The 21,849-nt window shown below is 43.1% G+C and overlaps 1 protein-coding gene across 3 annotated transcripts; it reads left to right on the top strand.

Moving 5' to 3' along the window:
• The first annotated feature begins 753 nt into the window (after positions 1-753).
• On the top strand, positions 754-21,835 carry TBC1D9B (TBC1 domain family member 9B). Of its 3 annotated transcripts, none has more exons than XM_071443336.1 (22): positions 754-972; positions 3,235-3,345; positions 5,145-5,263; positions 6,266-6,494; positions 7,155-7,413; positions 8,061-8,268; positions 8,401-8,613; positions 8,770-8,931; positions 9,500-9,650; positions 9,998-10,212; positions 10,951-11,068; positions 11,779-12,064; positions 12,721-12,850; positions 14,038-14,136; positions 14,820-14,888; positions 15,664-15,904; positions 16,193-16,258; positions 16,407-16,478; positions 16,912-16,944; positions 17,991-18,038; positions 18,489-18,595; positions 19,384-21,835. In XM_071443336.1, the coding sequence occupies exons 1-22, from the start codon at positions 855-857 to the stop codon at positions 20,074-20,076; spliced, it is 3,747 nt and encodes a 1,248-aa protein (XP_071299437.1). In that variant the 5' UTR covers positions 754-854; the 3' UTR covers positions 20,077-21,835. The 3 variants fall into 3 exon arrangements, with proteins under 3 accessions (XP_071299437.1, XP_071299436.1, XP_071299438.1); XM_071443335.1 differs by having other exon boundaries at positions 16,894-16,944; XM_071443337.1 differs by lacking the exon at positions 16,912-16,944 and having other exon boundaries at positions 755-972.
• The last annotated feature ends 14 nt before the right edge of the window (positions 21,836-21,849 follow it).

Raw genomic sequence — 21,849 nt, 5'->3', positions numbered from 1 at the left:
GCCTAAAAAAACCATGGCATTCCTGCCTTCCTGGGAGCTGGGCAATAAGCACAGAGATGGCAGATGTCAGTGTTTTCTGCTGTTGTAACACTTTCAGAGTTTGCCTGGAGGCTCTCTAATGGTAATTGAAACAAAAATAGTGGTTCACTAAATTACTGGGAAGCTGCTCCGTAGCCAAGGGATGAGAGGGAGCTGCATCTCCCCCTGTCCTGTGCTGTGAAGATCATCCTTGGCCTGGGCCACAAGCTTCGAGTGGGCTCCAGAGCCGCAAAGCAAGGACCGAAACGAACCAGCTTCCGGGAGGGGGATACCAGGAACCCCACACTGAATTAATGAGGCTGGGATGCTGGAAGGGCGTGTTCTTCACAGCAAAAAGGGCAAATTAATTCCCATCTTAATGTGGGAGATGGAAGCATCGCCAGACTGGACAGGAGTACTGGACGGTCTCTGCTGTTCCAGTGCCCGACCACCCCCTGGGGTGGATATTTTTCCAATATCCAACCTAAACACCCCCCTCCCCCTTTCCGACACAACTTCAGGCCCTTCAATTCAGGTCTACTCAGTGCCACAATGTGCCACCGGAGGCAGAGGAGCTTTGCAGAGCGCGGCGGTGACCCCGACTGCCCACCACGGACAGTCCCGGGCGGCGGCTCCGGGCGCCGGCCGGACCCGGGGCTCGAACCCGCGACCTCAACGCTGCGGAGGCAGTGAGGGGGCCGGGCCGCCAGAGGGCGCGGTGGCGGCGGGCGCGGCGTGGGCCCCGTGACCCGGCCCGGCCGCTCCCCCCGCGCCGCTCCCGCCCCGGCCGGGCCGGCCCAGCCCCGCGGGCCGCTCCGCTCCGCAGCCCCGCCGCGATGTGGCTGGGCCCCGAGGAGGTGCTGCTGGCCGGCGCGCTGTGGGTCACCGAGCGCGCCAACCCCTTCTTCCTGCTCCAGCGCCGGCGGGGACACGGCAAAGGGGGCGGCCTCACGGGTGAGGCGCGGCGGGGCCGCGGGGAGGCTCCGGCCCGGCGCGGGGTCCGTGAGCGTGGGGCAGGGGCTGGGAGGGCCCGGCGGGGGGAGAGAGGCGCGGTCCGCCCGTCTCCTCGCTGTGTGTGACCCCGGAGCCCCTCGGCCGCGGTGTCCGCTCGGGGCCCCTGTTCGCCCCGGGCCGGAGCTGTCAGCGGTCAGGCCCGAGGAGCTGCTGCCTGCCGGGGAGGACACACAACTGACGGGATGCCTGGGACCGTCTTCTCTTGTCAAAAATGGCTTCTCAGCCCTGCTCGCGTTGCTTTGAATTATTAAGATGGTTTATTTGCATGTTTTGTATGTCTGTGTGCCTTTTCAACATGTAGAGGATGACAGTAAGACGTGGTTTATAATTAGTAGCAGTGTGGAAATTGTGCTGTACATGGGCCGGGGGTGAAGCTGTGTGGGTGCAGCCCAGTGGAAAATACCGCTGTGTGTGGGGGACAGCCTTGTTTGTGACATAAACTGCTAAAATAACACGACTGTCACCAAAGCACAATGTTAACAACAACAGCAAATCCCCTCACCTTTAAAAACCCCATTTATGTGCAGAATGCTTTCAATTATGTCAATTTCAAAAATGTCAATTTTACTTTTGTCAGTTACATACAGCAACTGCGTATTAGCCCTTTTAGAGAAACTGGTGCAGCTGATATACATCATTAGGATATTTCATCTTTTCACAGTGTTCAAAATTATTTTGAACTGTTCTGTTTGATGTCACCTAACTTGTGCAGTTTTGCATGTAGGCTTATACTTGTATTCTACAATTTTCTAGTTTTTTCCTAAAAGAAACTACACCTGGTGCTATTTTGGTAACATTTAAACTGATATGTTCCTGACGGGTTGAAGCTTTGAGCTATGTTTACTTTTTGAGCTAGTGCAGCTCAGTGAGAGTCTTCAGAGCTCCTGCAGGTTAAAAACCACGTGTCCCTAAGGAACTGTGCAGCTGCACAGTGACATCTCAGAGTTAGAGTGGGATGTTCAGCTGAGCTGGAAAGGCTTTTGAGTTGATGTCAGGCTCAAGTTATTAAACATCTCATTACCGGTCTGTGTGTCAATATTTGACACATTCAGTATTGTCATAGGATGGATTCCAAATCAACTTTTAATCCATATCCTGCCTAAAACTACACAAGAAGCCCAAAGCCCAGACAGATCCTGCTGTGCTGGTTACATACGTGCTTGGTTTAGGTTTGTCACATGGGCTTGCTGTGGGTGATGTTTCACTGCAAGGACAGTTGGTGGTATGTTCTTCATTTGTTAATTGCTACATAGATAGCCAGGAGAGATAAGGGAGACGAAGTGGCATGTTTCTTAATAAGGAATGAGATATGGATGAGCACAGTTCAAACAGGCTTACCCAAACCATGAGAGCTGGGAATTGTAATGACCCCCCACAAAGTCAATGCCCAGGGAACAACCATGCTCCCTCTCCACGTTCTAATAATAGAAAACTTTTAATCATGAGTGTGTTGCAAAGTTAATTTGCATTAAAGATGCTCGTAATGCATTGTCTAGAACAACAAAGCAAATCATCACCTTATATATCTGTTTTATCTAATTGAAATAAAGACTTCATTGAAGTAAATTGATTTGCTTTACAAAGTCTGGTTATCAACATTTACTCTGGAAGTGTCTCCTTTCTTATTTAACATCATATAAAAATATTTTGACTTCTGTATTACCAAATTTTGAGTTGCTGACATCTTTGTTTAATCGAAGTACTTCTGGGAGCATCCTTGAAGCATCCTGTGAGCACCAGTTTTTCTAGACCTACCTGATTCCATTTGGACAAGTTACCTACTTTTGGCATTGGTGATTCTGAAAAATACAGCGTTGAAGACTCTTGTGTCTTTTAGCTTGGTAGGCTTAAAAATCACTATTAGAATAAAAAACCCTACAGAGAAAAACACATTTTACTTTCATTAGAAAACTCTTCTATGAAGGTGGGGATCTGTAATGAAGCTTAGTAGGCATTTTAATTGCCATCTAAACTTTGTCCATTACCAGCAGGACAGGCTGCAGTTGGTTTTTAGGGAATTTACCTCCAGTGACTGGAGGTAAATTTCTGAATTTTCTGAACCAAGTGCTGCAGCTCTTCATCACAACTGTTCACAGGCTGTGAACATCAGCATTTTCTGCAGTGATCATCCTGTGTTTTTGCTTAACCCAGTTCTTTGTTTTGGTATGACACTGCTGTAATTTCTGTCTCTTTGTTTCCTAGGTCTCCTTGTGGGAACTCTAGACGTGGTTTTGGATTCCAGTGCCAGAGTTGCCCCATACCGGATTCTGCACCAGACTCAGGACTCTCAAGTGTACTGGGCAGTGGCCTGTGGTATGTGACTCTTGTTGGGGACTGGATTTGAGTTATTCTCTTGTCTTTTTGGTTCAGATGAGCAGTTATCCCACGTAGGAGTATCCTATGACTGCTCAGGACACTTCCAAAAGCTTCCAATGGTGTAGTGGAAGATTCCAGAAATGACAAAACTCAGTGTTGTTTAAAATATAATTAAGGAACTTGAAAGTCTGCAAAAGCTTCTGTTTCTGCAGATGTTAGGAATTTTCTTTCTTCCAGATGTACCTTGTATTTACAAGGTTGTAGTGAGATTGTGCAGAGAATGACACATGCTGGTTTTGGTGGGATGATGAGTGTTGTGCTGCTGCTTACCAGGAGCATGGCACAAGATGGGAACGTGTAACATTGTTCAAGGTACCAGAGGTACTCTGGTGAATCTCTTGGTCCAGTTTATGTTTTTTCTATTATTTCTGGCCTGGAATAGATGTGTATATAGATCTGTAAAAAGGACTAGAATAGTATTTTTTTAACATCAAGGATCCTTGGCCTCTTTTACTTGAGAAATGTAACTACTGTTTTAGAATATCATAATGCAACCATCTGATGCCTGTTGGTGAACTTTGATTAAAGCTTTAGATCCTAATGCTTGCTAAAGAGGAAATATCTCCAGACATATTTGTTAGACCAACTTTGTTTACAATAAGAACCTTCACTTCTCACTTTGTGGTGGAGACATAAAATCTGATCATGAAGGAGTCATTTGCTAGGCCCACAAAAGCTGATGTCTTGTTTTTCCTCCTCCCACCTGCTCCCCAGGCAACCAACACAATATTCTTTCTTGCAGAGCTACTTAAATTCTGCAGAGGAGAGGTTTAGATGTTGCTGTGTTTCACAGAAACTCAGGTTCCCCTTTGAGGAGGGTGGAGGCAGAGAATTAAGAAAGGCAGAAAACAAAATGGCAGGTCAGGAACTGCATAGAAAAAAGGAGAATATTTAGTGCAGATCTGTAATTGTATGGTATCTTGATACTGAGTAAGATATTTTTGTTCAATTTCAGGAGTACTTTAGTTGATGTCCTCTGTATCTCAGTTACTTTTAAACAGTGAAGCATGTAGAAGTGGGATGGGCTGGGTAACACCCAAATGGAGTTTGATAAATTATTGTCCTGGAGTAAATATGTTGTCTTCATCCAAAGTATTTTTTTTTAATCATACCTGGTTCTCCTTCTGCTGTCAGAGTACTGGCATTCCTTTAACATTATAAAATATATACTGCTCTCTAGTTGAAAAATACAAATATTTTATTTACAGTTTACTGTGTATAAATATTAGTGGGCAGCAATTTGGTCACACATGCAGCTTTGGCTCTTCAGCACTTTGTTCTTGTAACCCTCCCTGTAGGAATCACAAACTTTTACTCCTTCATGTATGTCATTCTAATGTAGTTCTTACAAAGATGTCAGTTAGTGAGGCCAGGCTTATTTTAGCAATTTGGCTGCTGTCACTTGGTAAGAGATGTAGCTCATGAAACAAAACAGGACACAGACTTTATTCCACTGCTGTTGTTTCTGAACCTGTGTGTTTTTTTCACAGTCAAAGCATCCTATAATTGATAATTCTGTGCTTTGGAGTATCCTTGGTGACAAGGAGATATTTTATTAGAAACATAATGTTGGTGTACATAAAATATCCTTAACGTGTACACAGTTGCTGTGTGTGATTTATTCTAGTCACTGTTCAGTAATTATTAGTTTCCTGCTGTGAACTTGGAGGAAAAAAGACCATGTTCTAATTTTTTTTTTCTTTGCTCTTGGCATCATCTTTCTCCTCTTCAATTAGGATCATCTCGTAAAGAGATCACAAAGCATTGGGAATGGCTGGAGAATAACTTACTGCAGACTCTGTCCATCTTTGACAATGAAGAAGATATCACCACCTTTGTCAAGGGCAAGATACATGTAAGTGACCTGTTTCCCTGAAGGACTTCCAGATTCTGAGAAAGGACAAGGGAGATGGTTGTAAGAATTTTTTATCCTTTCCAGTCATACATAGGTATGAAAGTGTCATGGAATGCATCCAGCATTGTCAACATCCAGTTAGAGCAAATACTGAGCAAATATATTGGAAGGGGAAGGGTTAAGAGCAGTAGATCTCAAAGAACAACCTGCTTAGGATGTTCCTACTAATCCAAATATAATACCTCTTTAAAATCATTGCAAATTCTGCCTTTGATGGAGGGAGAATGGTTTAACAAGTGTTCATCAAGCAACAAATGGAGGACAGAGAATTGTAGTTCACTAGAAATATACTTGCCCTGCCAGTGGTCTGAAAGGTACCTGGGTTGTAAAGGAACTGCACCCCAGTTTCCACTGACTTTGGAGTTAGGTGTCTGCTGGTTTTGCAGTTAACACACTTCAGATTCCCAGCCCACAAACCCTCCAGAGCAGAAACTTATAAATACAGTTCTTTATTGAACAGCAGGAAGTTGCATCTTTTTCAGCTCTCCTGTCAGATTCTTCATGTTTTCCGTGTGTATCTGTGCATGAGAGAGATTGTGGTCATTTGTTTTTCCTTCTGGCCAGTCAAGAGCTGACAGACTGCAGAGTTCTGCCCTTCCTGGCAGATGATCTTCTTCCAGTTGGAGAAGCAGGTGTGCAAGTGCAAAGAGACTTCAGTTCTCCTGCAGGGTGTTCCAAGTGTTCCCAGGCCAGCCATGAGGAACTCAGTCAAACATTAAACATGAATGCTCGTGGCACATGTTCAGGAGTGGATCCCAGACTCCCACAGGATCTGACTGCCCTTTCTGCATGTCTTTGCTGTTTCTGACATGACAGGATAAGTGCTGTGTCCTGTTCCTTTGTGCCTTCCGGATTGCTGCTGTGACCCTTTGCTTTGTACATTATTTCTGTCAGCAGGCACCTTCACTTCTGTTTCTCCTCTCTGCTCCCACATCCTTTCAGGGCATTATTGCTGAGGAGAACAAGAATGAGCAGCCCCAGAGCGAAGAGGATCCAGGTAAATTCAAAGAGGCTGAGCTGAAGATGCGGAAGCAGTTTGGGATGCCCGAGGTGGAGAAGTTGGTCAATTACTATTCCTGCAGCTATTGGAAGGGACGTGTCCCCAGGCAGGGCTGGCTGTACCTCACTGTCAACCACCTCTGTTTCTACTCCTTCCTGCTGGGCAAAGAGGGTGAGTTACGAGCCTACAAGTTGTGTTTCTATCGTTTCCCATGATCTTTTCAATGCAGTTGATCTTTTGTATGAACTCCTTTTTAAGATGACAGGTTTTTTTTCCTTTTAGGAGTTCTTGAGCTCTGTCTGGCTCAGCACATAAATCAGTTCTTGCTCTCATAGGCACTTCAGTGCTGTTTAGACTGAATGCCTGAGTCATTTTTTAAAACGTTTCCCAAGTTGTACATCTGTTTTACTCAAACTAGGTTACGTTTTACAAGTTAGACTGGGTTAGAGAACCAAGCAGTATTTTTGCCTTGGTAAGTTTTATGTGGAACACCTGCCAGGACCCAGTATTTGCAAAGCCCCAACCCCTGAGTCCAAAGCTAATTTGTTGGAAAGAAAGAATGAAAACTTGAGTAATTGTAGTTGAAAGCATTTATCGGATGGGAGATAGTCCTTTTGGAAGTGCATTATTTCTAGTCTAGTTAATCCCAAAGGTTATTTCACAGTATTTTTGGAGAACCCAGTAAAAGTGTGAAGAAAAGAACTGTCCATGTGTAAGAGGGGAAAAAATGCTGCTCCACTGAGAGCTTTCAGGCTGCTTGACCTTCATTTCTGTTTGGTTCTTGTTTTGACTCAATTGCGATAATAGTATTTTTTAATTCTTTTTTCTCAGTTACACTGGTGATCCAGTGGGTGGATGTAACCCAGCTAGAAAAAAATGCTACACTGCTGTTCCCCGAGTGCATTAAAGTAAGCACAAGGGACAGTGAACTCTATTTTTCCATGTTTCTCAACATCAATGAGACATTCAAGCTGATGGAGCAGTTGGCCAACATTGCAATGCGGCAGCTGCTGGACAATGAGAGCTTCCTACAGGACAAGTCTCTCCCAAAGCCCAGGAGGCCTCTTAAGAACATCTCTGCATTAAAAAGGTATCATGTTCCCAGCAGTGAGAAAAGAAGACAGGGAGTAGGGGATTGTAAAAATAAATCTGCATTATTTTGTAGCTCCCGGGTGCTGCTGGGGTTTTCTTACTCTAGGGGCTGCATCACTTACTTCAGTCATTAGCCTTCTGCTTGTTCTCTCTCTTTCCCCATCCCAAATTGGAGCTGAATTCACACACACTCTCATGTCTTTCTCATGCTTGCCTAGGCACTGTCAGAAGAAATTTTCAACTAGAAACTGCTGAAATTCATATGTAAAAAAAAAAGTGAAGAAAGAAAATTGCACCAGCCCCTTTGTCTGAAGTTAAAGATTTATAAAAAGAAATCAGATTTGTATTGTAATAAATCCTCCCACTGGGGACTGTTCTCTGCAGTTTCAGAATCTCATGTAATATTTCAGTTTTGCAGATGCACTTGCATATTTTATTTTGTATTGCAGAACATATCTTGTCAGAGAGGCATGTCTGAAGGCTGAAAGAGGAGTCAGAGGAGGGGTGGCATCTCAGTTAGAGAAAGGAATACTAAGAATACACAGCATAGTCTGAAGGTTGTGATTGGAATGAACATGTGACATTAGTGTTTGAGTGGGTTTTTCAAGTGAGTAAAAAAGGATACTACCCTTTACTTTTCCCCAGAGACCTGGATGCTCGAGCCAAAAATGAGTGCTACCGTGCCACTTTCCGTTTGCCCAAGGATGAATGCCTGGATGGACACACAGATTGTACCTTGTGGACACCATTCAACAAGATGCATATTCCTGGCCAAATGTTTGTTTCCAACAATTACATCTGTTTTGCCAGCAGGGCAGAGGAGGCCTGTCATCTCATCATTCCTCTCAGGGAGGTGGGGATTTCTTAGCTGTATGTTAACACTACAGGCCTCTCTTCTCTTTTGTGTCCTTCTGTCTGTTGTGCTGTGCTTTATGGATAATGGAAAACATGCCAGATCCAAATGGCCCTTGTCTTTGTGTTCTAGGTGACAATAGTTGAGAAAGCAGATAGTTCCAGTGTCTTGCCCAGCCCTCTGTCCATCAGCACTAAAAGTAAAATGACCTTCTTCTTCGCCAATCTGAAAGACCGGGATTTCTTGGTTCAGAGGATCTCTGACTTCCTGCAGAGAACACCATCCAAGAAATCCTGCAGCATCGACAGGGAATGGAAGTGGAATGTGGCTGATCCCAGCAGCGAGGTACTAAGGAAATAGCTGGGAAGAACTTTATCAACTTTTCAGAGCAATGCTCCTTACACTGTGTTTGGAGTGCTTGTCACCAGCCAGTGCTGTCTCTGTCAGGCCATGAGCAGAGGAGGGAGCATGAGCTCAGACATTTTCTGTTCTCTTGTCCAGGAAGTTCCAGAGCTGCCTTCCAGCAGCCCCCTGGCTGTCAGCCCCACGTCTGCTCTCAACCATCGACCTGTCAGCTTCTGTGCTGGGCAAGTGCCAACAGCCTCACAGGGACTGCTCAAACTCTTCAGGAGGAATTCTGAGGAGCTCTCTGGACCCAAAGGGGTAAGTGATATTTTTATGTAAAGCAATAAAGTATAAGTAGTTTGCAGTAGGTTGCTGATTTGCTGGCCTGCTCTAGAATGGAAATGCATTTTATCCCTGCTCAGTATCACTGCTGTGTGTGTCACAGTGGTAATACTGCATAGAGTTAACTTGACTGTCAGCTTACACTGTTTGTACTGACATACCTGAGATATTTGACCAGAGGCTGAGAGATGAGTGTTACCAGTGTTCTGGGATGTGAATTCATGGCTGTGAAGAACAACTTTTTTCTTCAGAGCAAGAAAGCAGGGAACTTGTATCTCTGCTTGTTGGTTAATCATCGTGATCAATGGTTCTGCTTGCATTTATGTGGAGATTTGCATAGTTGTAAAGACTCGACTTTAAGCAAGGTCATAACAGGGTAGATTAGTATATATACACTCTTTCTTCAGCAGAAAGAAGAGAGGTTTTAAATGTCACAATGTATTTTTCCTGTGAAGTGCAGGCCTGAGTATACCCAGAAATCAGTTGTCCTACAAACATAGAAATGCAATAATCTCCTAAAATAGCCATATGTGTTTCTATGAAGGCAAAGGAGAAGATGAAGGAAGAGTCTTGGAATATTCATTTCTTTGAATATGGGCGAGGGATGTGTATGTACCGCACTACCAAGACGAGGGAGCTGGTACAGAAGGGAATCCCAGAGAATCTCCGTGGAGAGCTGTGGCTCCTTTTCTCAGGTAGGATGTTGTGCTGACAGTGGGAATAAACTTCCTGCACATCTCAAAGGAAAGGGTATGAATCTTAGCCCATTTCAGAAAAAATTATTGACAGGTTAATTTCATCTGAGTTATACTTTGTGGTGGCTTTATTATCCTAATAGCTGCTTGGCCTCTTTTGTCTGTGTTTCAGTGTTGGGACCTAAACTCTAACAATGATTTAACAATGAGTTTGTTGCTATATTTTCACATCTGTTTATAGTTCATGAGTTCATGCAGTGCTTCTTGGCTCCCTTATCTCTGAAACTGGGAATAAAATCTGCGTTTCAAAGCACCAGAGGTAAAGCACTGTTTGTTTGTCATTTCAGGGGCTTGGAATGAGATGGTGACTCACCCTGGTTACTACGCAGATCTTGTGGAAAAGTCAATGGGAAGGTACAATCTTGCTACAGAGGAAATTGAGAGAGATCTGCACCGCTCTATGCCAGAACATCCTGCCTTCCAAAATGAATTGGGAATTGCTGCCCTCCGGAGAGTCTTAACAGCTTATGCATTCAGAAATCCAACAATTGGGTACTGTCAGGTAGGAAAGAAGTCTTAGACTTGTTAGTCCTACACAGTGACCATGATTGACTTGGACTTTTTCTGCAGTTTTTTGTTCAGTTTCAAGCTTTTCCTTTATACTGTCTGTGTACTGGTGAGAAAATAGGGAAGAAATTATGGTGCATCATCTCTTAAATATCCTTTGAACATAGTATTTAAATACACTTTTCACAGTGCTGTTAGGTGTAATGTTAGTCTTTAATAGTTTCCTGACAGAGCTTTCCATAGTTCAACAAAACATCTTCCAGTTTCATTAACAGATAAGTCAAATAAGTGATGTTGCACATGGACAGTCTATTGAAAATGTAGCCTTTTGCTGGTTTGTGAAACAACTTGGTGGAAATTCAGGTTCATTTTGTGTATTGCTATGATGTTACAGATTCTCGTTATGGTGTTCTGTTAATGGCCAAATTCTTACAAAGATTTTTATGAAGACTTTGACAATTATTCTTGTTCATGTTGTTTACTGAAAGTGCATGACAAAACGTCATCAAACTATTTGCTGCCTCATGAACAGAGGAACTGAAAACAGGAAGAAAAATTGGCTTAAGGTCATCTATTGACTCAGATGCCAGTAGAAGCTGGAAATAGATGTGACTCTTAGTGACAGCTTGCTGTATTCATGCTTTTAAGTTTAGCTAATCTGTAATAGCAGAGTTTTCCTGAAGACCTCCATGTTTTTCTCCTGTACCTGTGTGTTTGCTGTGCTGGCTCCTAGGCCATGAACATTGTCACCTCGGTGCTGTTGCTGTACTGCAATGAGGAAGAGGCTTTCTGGCTCCTGGTGGCTTTGTGCGAGCGGATGTTGCCAGATTACTACAACACAAGAGTAGTGGGTGAGTCCTTATCAGATTCCTGCTGCATTGTGGATTTTCAGCTGCACCAGCATCTCCCAGAAACATTTTGTTTTTCAGAACTAATTAAATGTGATGCGTTTTAAAGATAATGAAGTGCAGCTCTGTTCCTTTTAAAGTGGCAGGGGTGTGATGGAGACATAGGAAGAGACACTACAGGCCTCCAAGGTAGTAGTTCTACTTTATAGTAGCAAGGAAGATGAAGTCACCAAAAATTGGTGTCAGGAGGGATCATTAGCAGTAAGGAGGAATAGCTAGAAGAACATTACTGGGTTTTAGTTTTCCCCATCTGAATGACATTTTAAATCTGTGGAACAGGCTCTCAGGGAAGGTTAGTCAAAGCACCACTTCATGGGCTTTTAAAGTTGGTTTGTATAAAAGGCTATAATCTGGTGTAAATACCATAATATCAGTAATCCTCCACCCCTCCATTCAGGGCAAATGCACAAATGGATGAAAGGTTCTGTGTTGAGAGGTTGTGTCTGCATGCTCTGCAATGTAGAAATAGTCTCATTGGTTTTATTGAGAACAGGGTAAAAAATTAATGTCTTAATTTTAGTTATGATGTTCAGAGGAAATTTATATGAAATCTGTATGAAATTTAGTGAACTCATACTGTTTTGTTTAATAATTGCTTAGCTTGGTACATGACACCACCATTTGGAGTTCTACCATTGTTTTGTTTTTTTCAGGTGCATTGGTGGACCAAGGCATCTTTGAAGAACTTACACGAGAGTATCTTCCACAGCTGTCAGAAAAGATGCAGGACCTGGGAGTGATCTCCACCATATCCCTTTCCTGGTTTCTCACTCTCTTCCTGAGTGTGATGCCCTTTGAGAGTGCCGTGGTCATTGTCGACTGTTTTTTCTACGAGGGAATCAAGTTTATCCTGCAGGTGTCATTGGCCATACTTGATGCCAACATGGAGAAGTTACTACAGTGCTGTGATGAAGGTGAAGCCATGACTATTTTGGGCAGGTACCATTCATTGTTCTTATTTAAAACAGAATAGTAACAGTGGCCTTTTAGTCATCATCTCTTTCTACCTAATAGCAGGTCACAGATAACACTCTAGGATGAAACTTCTGCTCCAGAGAAGTTTGCTATTGCTTTCTGCAAGAGCTGAAATTAATTGTTGGCTCAGTTATGGAGGAATCCTTACTTCTGGAGCTGTTTTGTATCATAATGAACTCCTGCATCTCAGTTTGAATTTGAATTCTTAAAGGTTATTTATTTGAAGTTTGCATATTAAGTCTGTTTTACTATTTAGAACAGATTCTGGCAGGAATCACCTTCTGGAAACTTAAAACATTATCAAGCAGGTATTTCCCAAGTCTAGTACATGTAAGATTTTCTTGTTCGAAATGAGAATCTCTTCTATGTGCAGCAAGATTTTCAGCATGTGACTAGAAGCCTACTTTTAAAAGAGCAAATACCCCCAAAATAGGATGAAAATCAACTTAACTCCAGGTACATTGAGGGGGTAGCATTGCAGATTAGATGAGAAAAAATAAATTCTCCTTCATGTTTAGATTAGTGACACAAAGAAGTTGGGAGTAATGCATATAGGATATTATTTCTTTTTCTGGACACTAATCCTGGAATCTTGCATCTGTTCTCATTTTTGTCCACAGATATTTGGACAATGTAGTTAACAGACAGAGTGTCTCTCCCCCTATTCCTCACTTGCATGCACTGTTGACCAGTGGAGATGACCCCCCACTTGAAATCGACATCTTTGAACTCATCAAAACTTCATATGAGGTAAAGTTCTGGCTTGGTATTTTGCCCAAGAGATTTCTTCTCTACTGACATCCCATTTTATATGTTGTGCAGCCAAAATCTGAGCAATGTTCATAGATTGAGATGCTTAAGGAGTGCAGGCTGAAGCCATTGTTCCACCTGCTTGGTATGAGTAGAACCTGACAGCGTTGGCTATTGCAGATTACAAAGAGTCTGCCCAACACCAGAGGGACTAAAATGAAGAGTGCAAATAAGGAAGAAGTTATGGACTAGAGATTTCTTCCTGCTTTGTCAAAAATGTCTCCATTATTAATTCTATTTGAGGATTTTCAGTGCTAAGAAGTTAAGGAGGGAAATTCGGGGTAAGAATTGTGAAGTACTCTGCAGAAACATGGAAGAATCTCAGTTCACATGCATAGGAATCCTGTTCTGTGAACCAAATTATAGTAATAGGAATTGACCCCAGAATGGTGCCAATGCTGCTGAAATATCTCTGCACTGATAGAGGTGTTCCTCACAATTCATACTGAGAACAAACTCATAAAAAATTGATTCTTAATGATGGAAAGAACACAGGCAAAAGAACTGATGTTTGGGAGTTCTTCTCTGCTATTCTCTGCTAAATGTGGGATCCTTTCCCTCTCGATCTCGTTTTTCACCCCATCCCCTTCTGGCTGTTTACATTCAGGCAGCTGTCATTTTCCTGGGTGTTTTGTGTACTTCTTCAAATCTGCCATCTCTGTTTGTTCTTGGTTTCTTTTCATAAAAGAGTGTCACTGAATTCATATTACTTGTCTGACCTAGTCCATAGAAAAGCTTCTTGACTGTGGTGTTTCTGGCTGAATCTCCTGGGGGTCCTAGAGGAAAAGAATGACAGGGCTGGAAGGAATGACAGTCTGTCTGCTCTCTTATCTCTGCCACAGTACAGGGCCTCTATTTCTGTCAGTCCTGACAGATCCTTTTTCAGCTTTTCTGTAGAGACCTCTGATGTTGGATTTCTCATGAACTCTGAATCACTCCTCTTGCAGGACAGGAGTGATTAGGGAATAGAGCTCAAGGTTTCTCTCATCTTGCTGCTCCTAAAAGGCTTCTAGTGGGTTTAGGTCATCTCTGAAGGGATAGTACACTTGTTAAAGAGTGTGTAATTGAAGGTGGGTTCTTCTCTCTTCAGGAGATGATGTTGACCTGATCTGCCTCCTTTCTTGTAGAAATTTGGCAATCTGAAGGCAGATGACATTGAACAAATGCGTTTCAAGCAAAGGCTGAAAGTGATCCAGTCTCTGGAGGATACAGCCAAGAAGAGTGTGGTATGTCACTCCCAGACTGAATGAGCTACCAAATGGCACCTTCTTGGAAAGTGTTTTGCTGTGAGCATTGAGAAACTTCGTGCTGTAGCAGACCAAGTTTTAAGTGACTGAAAGAATGATTGAATGAGATGTTTGGCATGGAGGGAGATAAAAAACACCTGTAGGCTATGACATAACCTCCCATCCCTAGTTCTGTCTGTTTTACTGCTTGCCTGGAATCTTTGAGAAAAGCTGGCTAGCAGATAATTATTTTATTGCCATTTAGAGAGTCCATTAGGGAATTTTCCTGAAGGTTCATGACCAAAGGGGAGTGTCCATATTTAATGCCATTATCTCCCATGTCCTAGGTGGAGAATCTCATCAGGGTGTTTATTTCACTGTTGCTCTTTAATGCATCCAAGTCAAACATCTGAAGAAAAAAACAAGAGGGAGGGGTGACACAATCTGCTCAGCCAGGTCTGCACAAACAGGAAATAAGCACAGTAAACTACTGAAAATGTCAGCAGTTTCTGCTTGACTGCAAAATGCCTTCCTGATTGGTTTCCAGGGATATTAGAATGGTGATGTTTTTCTTCCCATTCTATGTGATATCTCCTTGCACTAGTTTTCTTCTCTTCTGTGTTGCACATATTTTTCAGTGAGTTGTATTAGATTTTTCTACTTTTGAAATAAATTGTTCACAGGTCCGAGCTGTGTCTGGTGACATTGGTTTCACTATGGAGGAACTGGAAGAGCTGTATGTAGTGTTCAAGGTAAGAAGCCTTCCTTGAGGGTGAGGAAGAAATGTTGTCACACACAGTACAAATAGCAAAGTAAGTTGAAAGGCAAGCAGTGACTTTGCCTTAATTCTTAATGTGACATACCAGAAACTGATGTGGGATTCTGCTACATATGGTGCCAGTAGGACTGGCCCTGTTACTATCTGATTAATTATTTTTAATCTTTTTTTCCCCCAGAGATGGCCAAACCACATTCACAGTGTTTGAATGGTACTCAGAAAGAAACTGTAGAGTCAATGGAAGAGAATGTAACAAAGCCCTGAGAATGGGGTGCTAGGGTTGACTGTACCTCAATTTTTAATCCCAAGTTTCCCATTGACCTCATCTGTAATTGTGACAAGATTACTTAAGGGCTTTGTCTCTATTTGTCAGCATACATATTTTTAAAAGAATGGTATTACCCAACTGTGTTTACCGAAGTTGGTTGTGCTCTGTTGTAGACTCAGAAAGAGAGGCTTAGTTCTAAAACCTGCATGTTCCCTTTGCAATAAAGCCTGAATTACATTTTGTTAAAACCTGAAATCATGTTTTGTACTTTTCACTTTAAATAGTTCCTTGTTTTTCCTGAAATCTGTGTCTCTTCCTTCATTTCATATTATTTTGTAGTGAAGTAACACTAGGAATCACAAGGCAGATAATGTTTCCTGAAATGTCTCTTGTTTGCTTCCTCAATGCTATTGTTGAGCTGTGACAGTCTCCACTCCTGTGGAGCAGCATCATCTGCCCTGTTAATCCTTTCCCTCCAAAGGCCAAGTACCTGATGAGCTGTTACTGGGGGAACAACCGTGCGGCCGCTGCCCGCCGGGACCAGAGCCTGCCCTACCTGGAGCAGTATCGCATAGACATGGAGCAGTTCAAGGAGCTGTTCAGCAGCCTCACCCCCTGGGCCTGTGGGGCACACACCCCTGTGCTGGCAGGGCGCCTCTTCCGCCTCCTGGATGAGAACAGGGATTCTCTCATCAACTTCAAGGAGTTCGTCACAGGAATGAGTAAGTGGTGTTTTTGGAGAAAATGGAATGCTGCAAAAAATGTGTCTGTCCTTTTCCAAGAAGAGAACTGAAAGGAGATAATGGTGTGTTCACTGTCATGAGGAGGAAGGGTGGCAGGAAGCCTCAAGCTGGACAAAATACACTTCTTGAAATGGATTTCATTGTTGATTCCTCACATGACTTTGAGCAGTCATTGTATGGGAATACATTCTGGTTTGAACCTGTGAGCAGAGGGTGATTCTTTATCATTAAAGTGCTATTTTTCTTAACCTTTTTTTTTCTTTCCAGGTGGGATGTACCATGGTGACCTCACTGAAAAACTCAAAGTACTCTACAAACTGCACCTGCCTCCTGGTGAGTGACTGCTTCTGTGTACTGCTGCTATTGAACACAGGCTGCACTGACATCAATTGACACGGGGTGCCTCAGGAGTTTTGCTAATGAAGTGGGTCATAGTGCTGTTCAATTAGAGATTTTAACATTTGTTTCTCTGTGAATACAGCTCTGAATCCTGAGGAGACAGAATCTGCTTTGGAGGCCACAAGTTATTTCACAGAAGATGTGACAACAGAAGGTAATGCAACACTGCTGCCTTTACCTCTCAGTTAGGCAGGAGTTGCAGCATAGATCCATGTGGTCTGAACAGTGATGTTGTGTAAAGCATGGTCTCATGCTGGCATGTGTTAGGATTGGCAGTGTGTTTGAGTTCACTGTCTTTGTTGCATGATGGGGAAGAAGTTTGGAGCTAAAACTCCTCAGTGTCCATTCCATGCAGGATACAGCATGCTCTGAAGCATGGGCACAGACTGCTGAGGAGGAGCAGTGTGCTTTTACCAGCCCCTGTCTCCCACCATGATTTAGGTTTTTCATACAGGTCTCATTGTCTCTCTTCTTGTTTTTGTTTCCTTCTCTGTGTCTGTCTATGTCTGACCTTTTCTTCTGTTTTATCTGGGATATTGTCCCCTCAACCCTTTTTTCTGCTGCTCAAGTATCTCCTTTTGTCTCAGAGCTGGATATCTGCCTGCACTGTGAGTCTCAAGGTCAGTCCATGGATGATGTGCATGCATTGAGCATGGCTGTGGTGCTGATACCACCTGCCAGCCCAGTGTGCTGATGTAAATACTCTGAAATTATTGCTGCTCCTCGCTCATGACACTCTCACTATTAATAAAGCGCTATAAGTAATTAAGTATCTTTTAGTATAATCTGCCTATTGAGTTTCAGCCTTGGTCAAGATGTCTGGTTTCTTTCAGTGGAATTCATCTCATCCTAGAAACTGATGGTCAAAAAGATGCTCAGAACAGAGCTGGGGGGTGCTTGGCTTGCTGGCCTGGGGAGGTGAATCCTGCGCCTACTCCACAATCTTCCAGTTTAAAGGAATAAGGATGCATGCCACTGAATTGCTGAACTGTTGGTAGACTAGTTGACTGCATTTCTTAAAATACAATATTAGGAATTGTCAGATAGGAGATCAAAGTATGTCAATCATGCTAAACATTTACCAAAATACAATGATGCCAAAAGAAATCTAAGTACAAGAGGTAATTGTGCAGTTTGGTGCTAGGTGGCTGATTTAACAGTCTGAGTTGAACCAAGACTTCCTATTTTCTCTAGTGACAATGTAGGGAATCAGAAGTGCAGTTCATGAAGTTAGACTGCAAATTGCTCCCAAAATGTCAGTCCAGGCAGTGAATAATGAGGAGTGTAGGCATTAGTCACATATGTGTTCTGTGGTGGTTTGGGTTTTTTCTATTAATTATCTTGCTTTGGATGACTGAACATCACACTGCTTTTCTATCTTCCTTATCTATGTTTTCACATTTTCTTTTAAGACCTCTGCCCTCTGTCTCAGCTCTTCAACCCACTTTTTGAGTGTGGCTCTTTATTCAGTTCATCCCATCAGCCTCATGCTTCCATCCTTGTTCTGTTCAATCCTCTAACCATGATTATGAGAATGTGAGATCTAACTTCTATTAAATGTACTCTTGTATAATTTGAATTTGTGTATTGGGTTGTCTTAAGTTCTTTGTATGTTGTATTACTGAAAATCAGCTACTAATTATTTTATAATTCCATAACTCTTTAGAAACCCAAGAAGATAAAGGAAGAAGAAACGAGAACGGCCCAGAAAAAGGTAATTTCATCCTCAATAGACCACATTCTAATCTCATCTCTCTCATATTATGACCTGTTCATTGTCTCATTGTGATCAAAGAGACCTTGCAAAGTGTCCCTTGTGGACAGAGATAAAGCAGAAGGTGAGCTGGAAAACAAGCATCCCTTTATGCTTTAATGCTCCAACTCTTTTACATACCAAGATCACAGCATTTGTAAATCATGTTGGGCAAATTGTCAACTCACAGAGCTCGTCTGTGAGAAGTCAAACTGATGCAGCACTGTTAAATTTTTTGCTCTGCTGAGCTGCATCAGATAAACCAGCAGAAAACAATGCAGCCTTCCTGGTAGATGTTTTCCTGGGCTGTCAATAACACCTTCTTCAAGCCTGATTTTTGTTGTTTCAGCATTCACTTTTTAAGTCTGAAACCATAAACTACCTGACTAGTGGCTTGTTCTTGCCTTGCAGAGGAGAAAGGTACCAGTCCACAAGACTACAGATACTACCTAAGAATGTGGGCCAAGGAAAAAGAGAACAAGAAAGAAACCATTAAAGATCTCCCCAAAATGAGCCAGGTAAGAAGGGAGTATGAAGGTTTCCAGTTGGATCATTGGCAGCTTAGTAGAATTCTGCAGTGTGTGCAGCCATTGTGCCAGGATGTTCAGTCCTTGCCACAGCTTTCCCTGCTGTTCTGGTCTGGTGAACTTTAGGACCTCTAATTCCACACATTTCTATTGAATTCTGCAGTGGATATGGACAAACTGCTTTGTACCAACCAATCAAATGTAAGGGATTCACTCAGCCTCACAGACCAGTTTTTCCTATAAGAATTGTACTTTGTTTTCCCCCCAGAGCAGGATGTTTCAAATATGCCATCAGTCACAGAAACTTGTTCAGCTTTTTTGGTTTTGCACTGCTTCAAGTTACAGCTGCCTGGTGGAGAGTGAAGAATGTGGTTACAGAAGAGAGAATCAGATGACTGGTGTGATCTCTTCTGTCTCTAATTTCCTTGATGGGTGCTATTTAAACCAGTTCAGAAATGCTTAGAAGCTGACCACAGAAGAGTAGCAGAATAAAAGTAAAACTTCAGGTTTTCTTAGCATTAGTGAAGATGTGACTGTTCTGTTCATCTGTCAGCAGAAAACCCACCACTATTAAATTGCTAGCTGTGTCTCAATTTAGCCACAACAGAGAGGAGGGGGAGTTTGTCTGTGTCAGACTGTTCTGAATCAGTGCAGTAAGTTGCCACTTGGTGGGGAGGCAAATAAGCAATGAGTCATTTGAGATGGTGCCTGTTGCTTCATCCGCCACTGACAACTTTTTTCAGCCTGATCCATGATTATTTGGTCTTTGTCTTTTAAAGGAACAGTTCATAGAGTTATGCAAGACCCTTTACAACATGTTCAGTGAGGACCCCGTGGAGCAGGAGCTGTACCATGCCATCGCCACTGTGGCCAGTCTGCTGCTGAGGATTGGGGAAGTTGGAAAAAAGTTCTCCAACAGGCCCACGAGGAAGTCTGAGGACTGCAAAGCAAATAGTGCCCAAGATCCTGTGAGTGAAGAGGAGTCACCAACATCTGAACAGAGTCACAATTCAGCAGTGGAGCAGCAACCCCAAGCTGACCATGAGGACAAAGCCAGCGTTGATGCTCAGCCTGAAAAAACCCAGCAGGAAAACCAAACTCTAGGAGATGGGTCAGGGGAAGGACAAGGCTCTCCTTTACAGCTGCTATCAGATGATGAAACCAAAGATGATATGTCCATGTCTTCCTACTCCATGGTCAGCACAGGCTCCCTGCAGTGCGAAGACATCGCGGACGACACAGTACTGGTGGGCTGTGAGGGCAGCAGTGCAGCTGCCAGGTATGGCAGCACCATTGACACTGACTGGTCCATCTCCTTCGAGCAGATCTTGGCCTCCATGCTGACAGAAACAGCCCTCGTTAACTACTTTGAGAAAAAAGTCAACATTCTTCAAAAGATCAAGGATCAGAAGAAGGTAGAGAGGCAGTTCAGTTCATCCAGTGACTATGAACTTTCCTCTGTGTCAGGGTGAACTCAAAAAATCAGGAGTTGTCTTTGGGAGATAAAACAGGAAGATAGTGTGGCAGATGGCAGGATGGTTTGGTATTTTCTGTTTGGGTTTTTTTTTTGTTTATTCAGAGACCAGTAACTACACAATTACAATAGAATCCAGTTGATAAGGGGCTCCTGACAGTGACTGTGTAGGTGTTTCTTTGGCTACTCTGGCTGAGAGAATTAGATTTACATTTTTGAGAGCCATTAGAACCTAATAGCCCCTGACATATAGAATTACCACCATAAATTATGCATGTCTGCCTTTTGCTATCTTTTATTTCAATGAAGTTTTATTTCAGACAATAACTGCTCCTTGCCTGCCCTTGTTTGCTGTAGGTTCCTGGGTAACTTGCACAGCAGATGCAGCCTGGCTTGAAACCATGCTCACCTCTGGCTGCCAGTCTGAGAGCTAATGCAGTGTAGTCAAGTGCTGTAGGACTCTGACCTATAAATAATCTTGTACGTTCTTGTAAGCTGTTCTGTGACTCAGCAGCTGTAAAGCAAATGTGCCCCACTGCTCCCAGCACCCTGAGATCTAAACACAGACATTGCTCAGACCTGCAGGTTTCTTTCACATGTGATTTGGCATTTTCATAGTGTACCATCATTTACTTTCTCCTTCACAATTCAGGAATTTTCCGGCAAACCTGGTTTTCTAGCATTTGCTTTTCTGTTTCTTTGAAAGATATTGTTTTTAGTTTGTCTGGGAAGCCACAAGCTCCTTGACTTCAGTGCAGAAGTGATACTGAGTCAATCAGTGGGCCCATGATGGTTATAATGAGGGAATACGTTCCCAAAATAGAAGTCAGTGAATCAGCCTCAGCATTCCAGGGGAGTGGCACACTGGTCTGCTGGACTTTCCCTGATGATACATTGGCTATTTAGTGCTGATTCCCTGTTTTTCCTGGCTAGAGATGGGTCCCCTAAGGAGGGCCCTCCTAGGAGGAGGACCTAAGGGGCCCTTTAGGAGGAGCCCTAAGAATTGTCTGGTCAGTCAGCCCTCACAAATGCTTTGGGCAGAAGTTGTGCAGGAGCACTGTGCCACCCACTGCTGCTCAGTGTCCTTTCTTAAGAGTTTAGCAATGGCTCTTTGAAACTACTGCACATCCAAGGGCATTTGACCTAAAGGGGAAGAATTCAGAGCAGCGTGGCTCTGCCAGCAGCCCCTTATGGGAATACCAGAGCTCATTCCAGTTAGAGACAAAGTAACTGGGAGACTTAGTGAGTGCTCTTTGAAATTAAACCCAGAGGCAACTATGAGTAGCCCTTCTGGTAGCAGAGTGTGTTCTCCACGGGAGGAGAAGTAATGCTGTTACTGTAGATAAACTCATCTCAGCAGGGAGGCAGTGGCCTTGCCAGGGGCAGGGCCAGAGACTTGCTGCTCGGCCAGAGCAGACCTTGCACTGAAGGCAAGGTGTGATCCAGCTTTTGGCTGGCACTTGGGATCTAAAGGTAGGAAGGACACATGTGGATGTTCCCATTTGACACTACTTGGTGTGCTACTCAGTGTTAATTCATCCTCATGACATTTTTGGTCTGTATTCACAGCTGGTACATACTTCTTATTTCTCTGCCTCCTCTGTCCTGTATCACTGGAGAGCAGCCATTAGTAAAACTGCTTTTACTAATTATTCAGTAATTTATTGTAATTTTTTTAAAGTACAAATAATACATGTGATTTTACACTGTCTGTCTTACCTGTCATGTATTCAATAAATGAATCAGAATCCTCTAGACTATTTGGCTATCT

This window comes from Agelaius tricolor, unplaced genomic scaffold (assembly GCF_023055355.1).
Source record: "Agelaius tricolor isolate 1412-34295 unplaced genomic scaffold, bAgeTri1.0.p SCAF_18, whole genome shotgun sequence".
Taxonomy (NCBI): domain Eukaryota; kingdom Metazoa; phylum Chordata; class Aves; order Passeriformes; family Icteridae; genus Agelaius; species Agelaius tricolor.
Note: the sequence above shows the minus strand (reverse complement) of the source record. Positions and strands in the feature narration are given on the sequence as shown.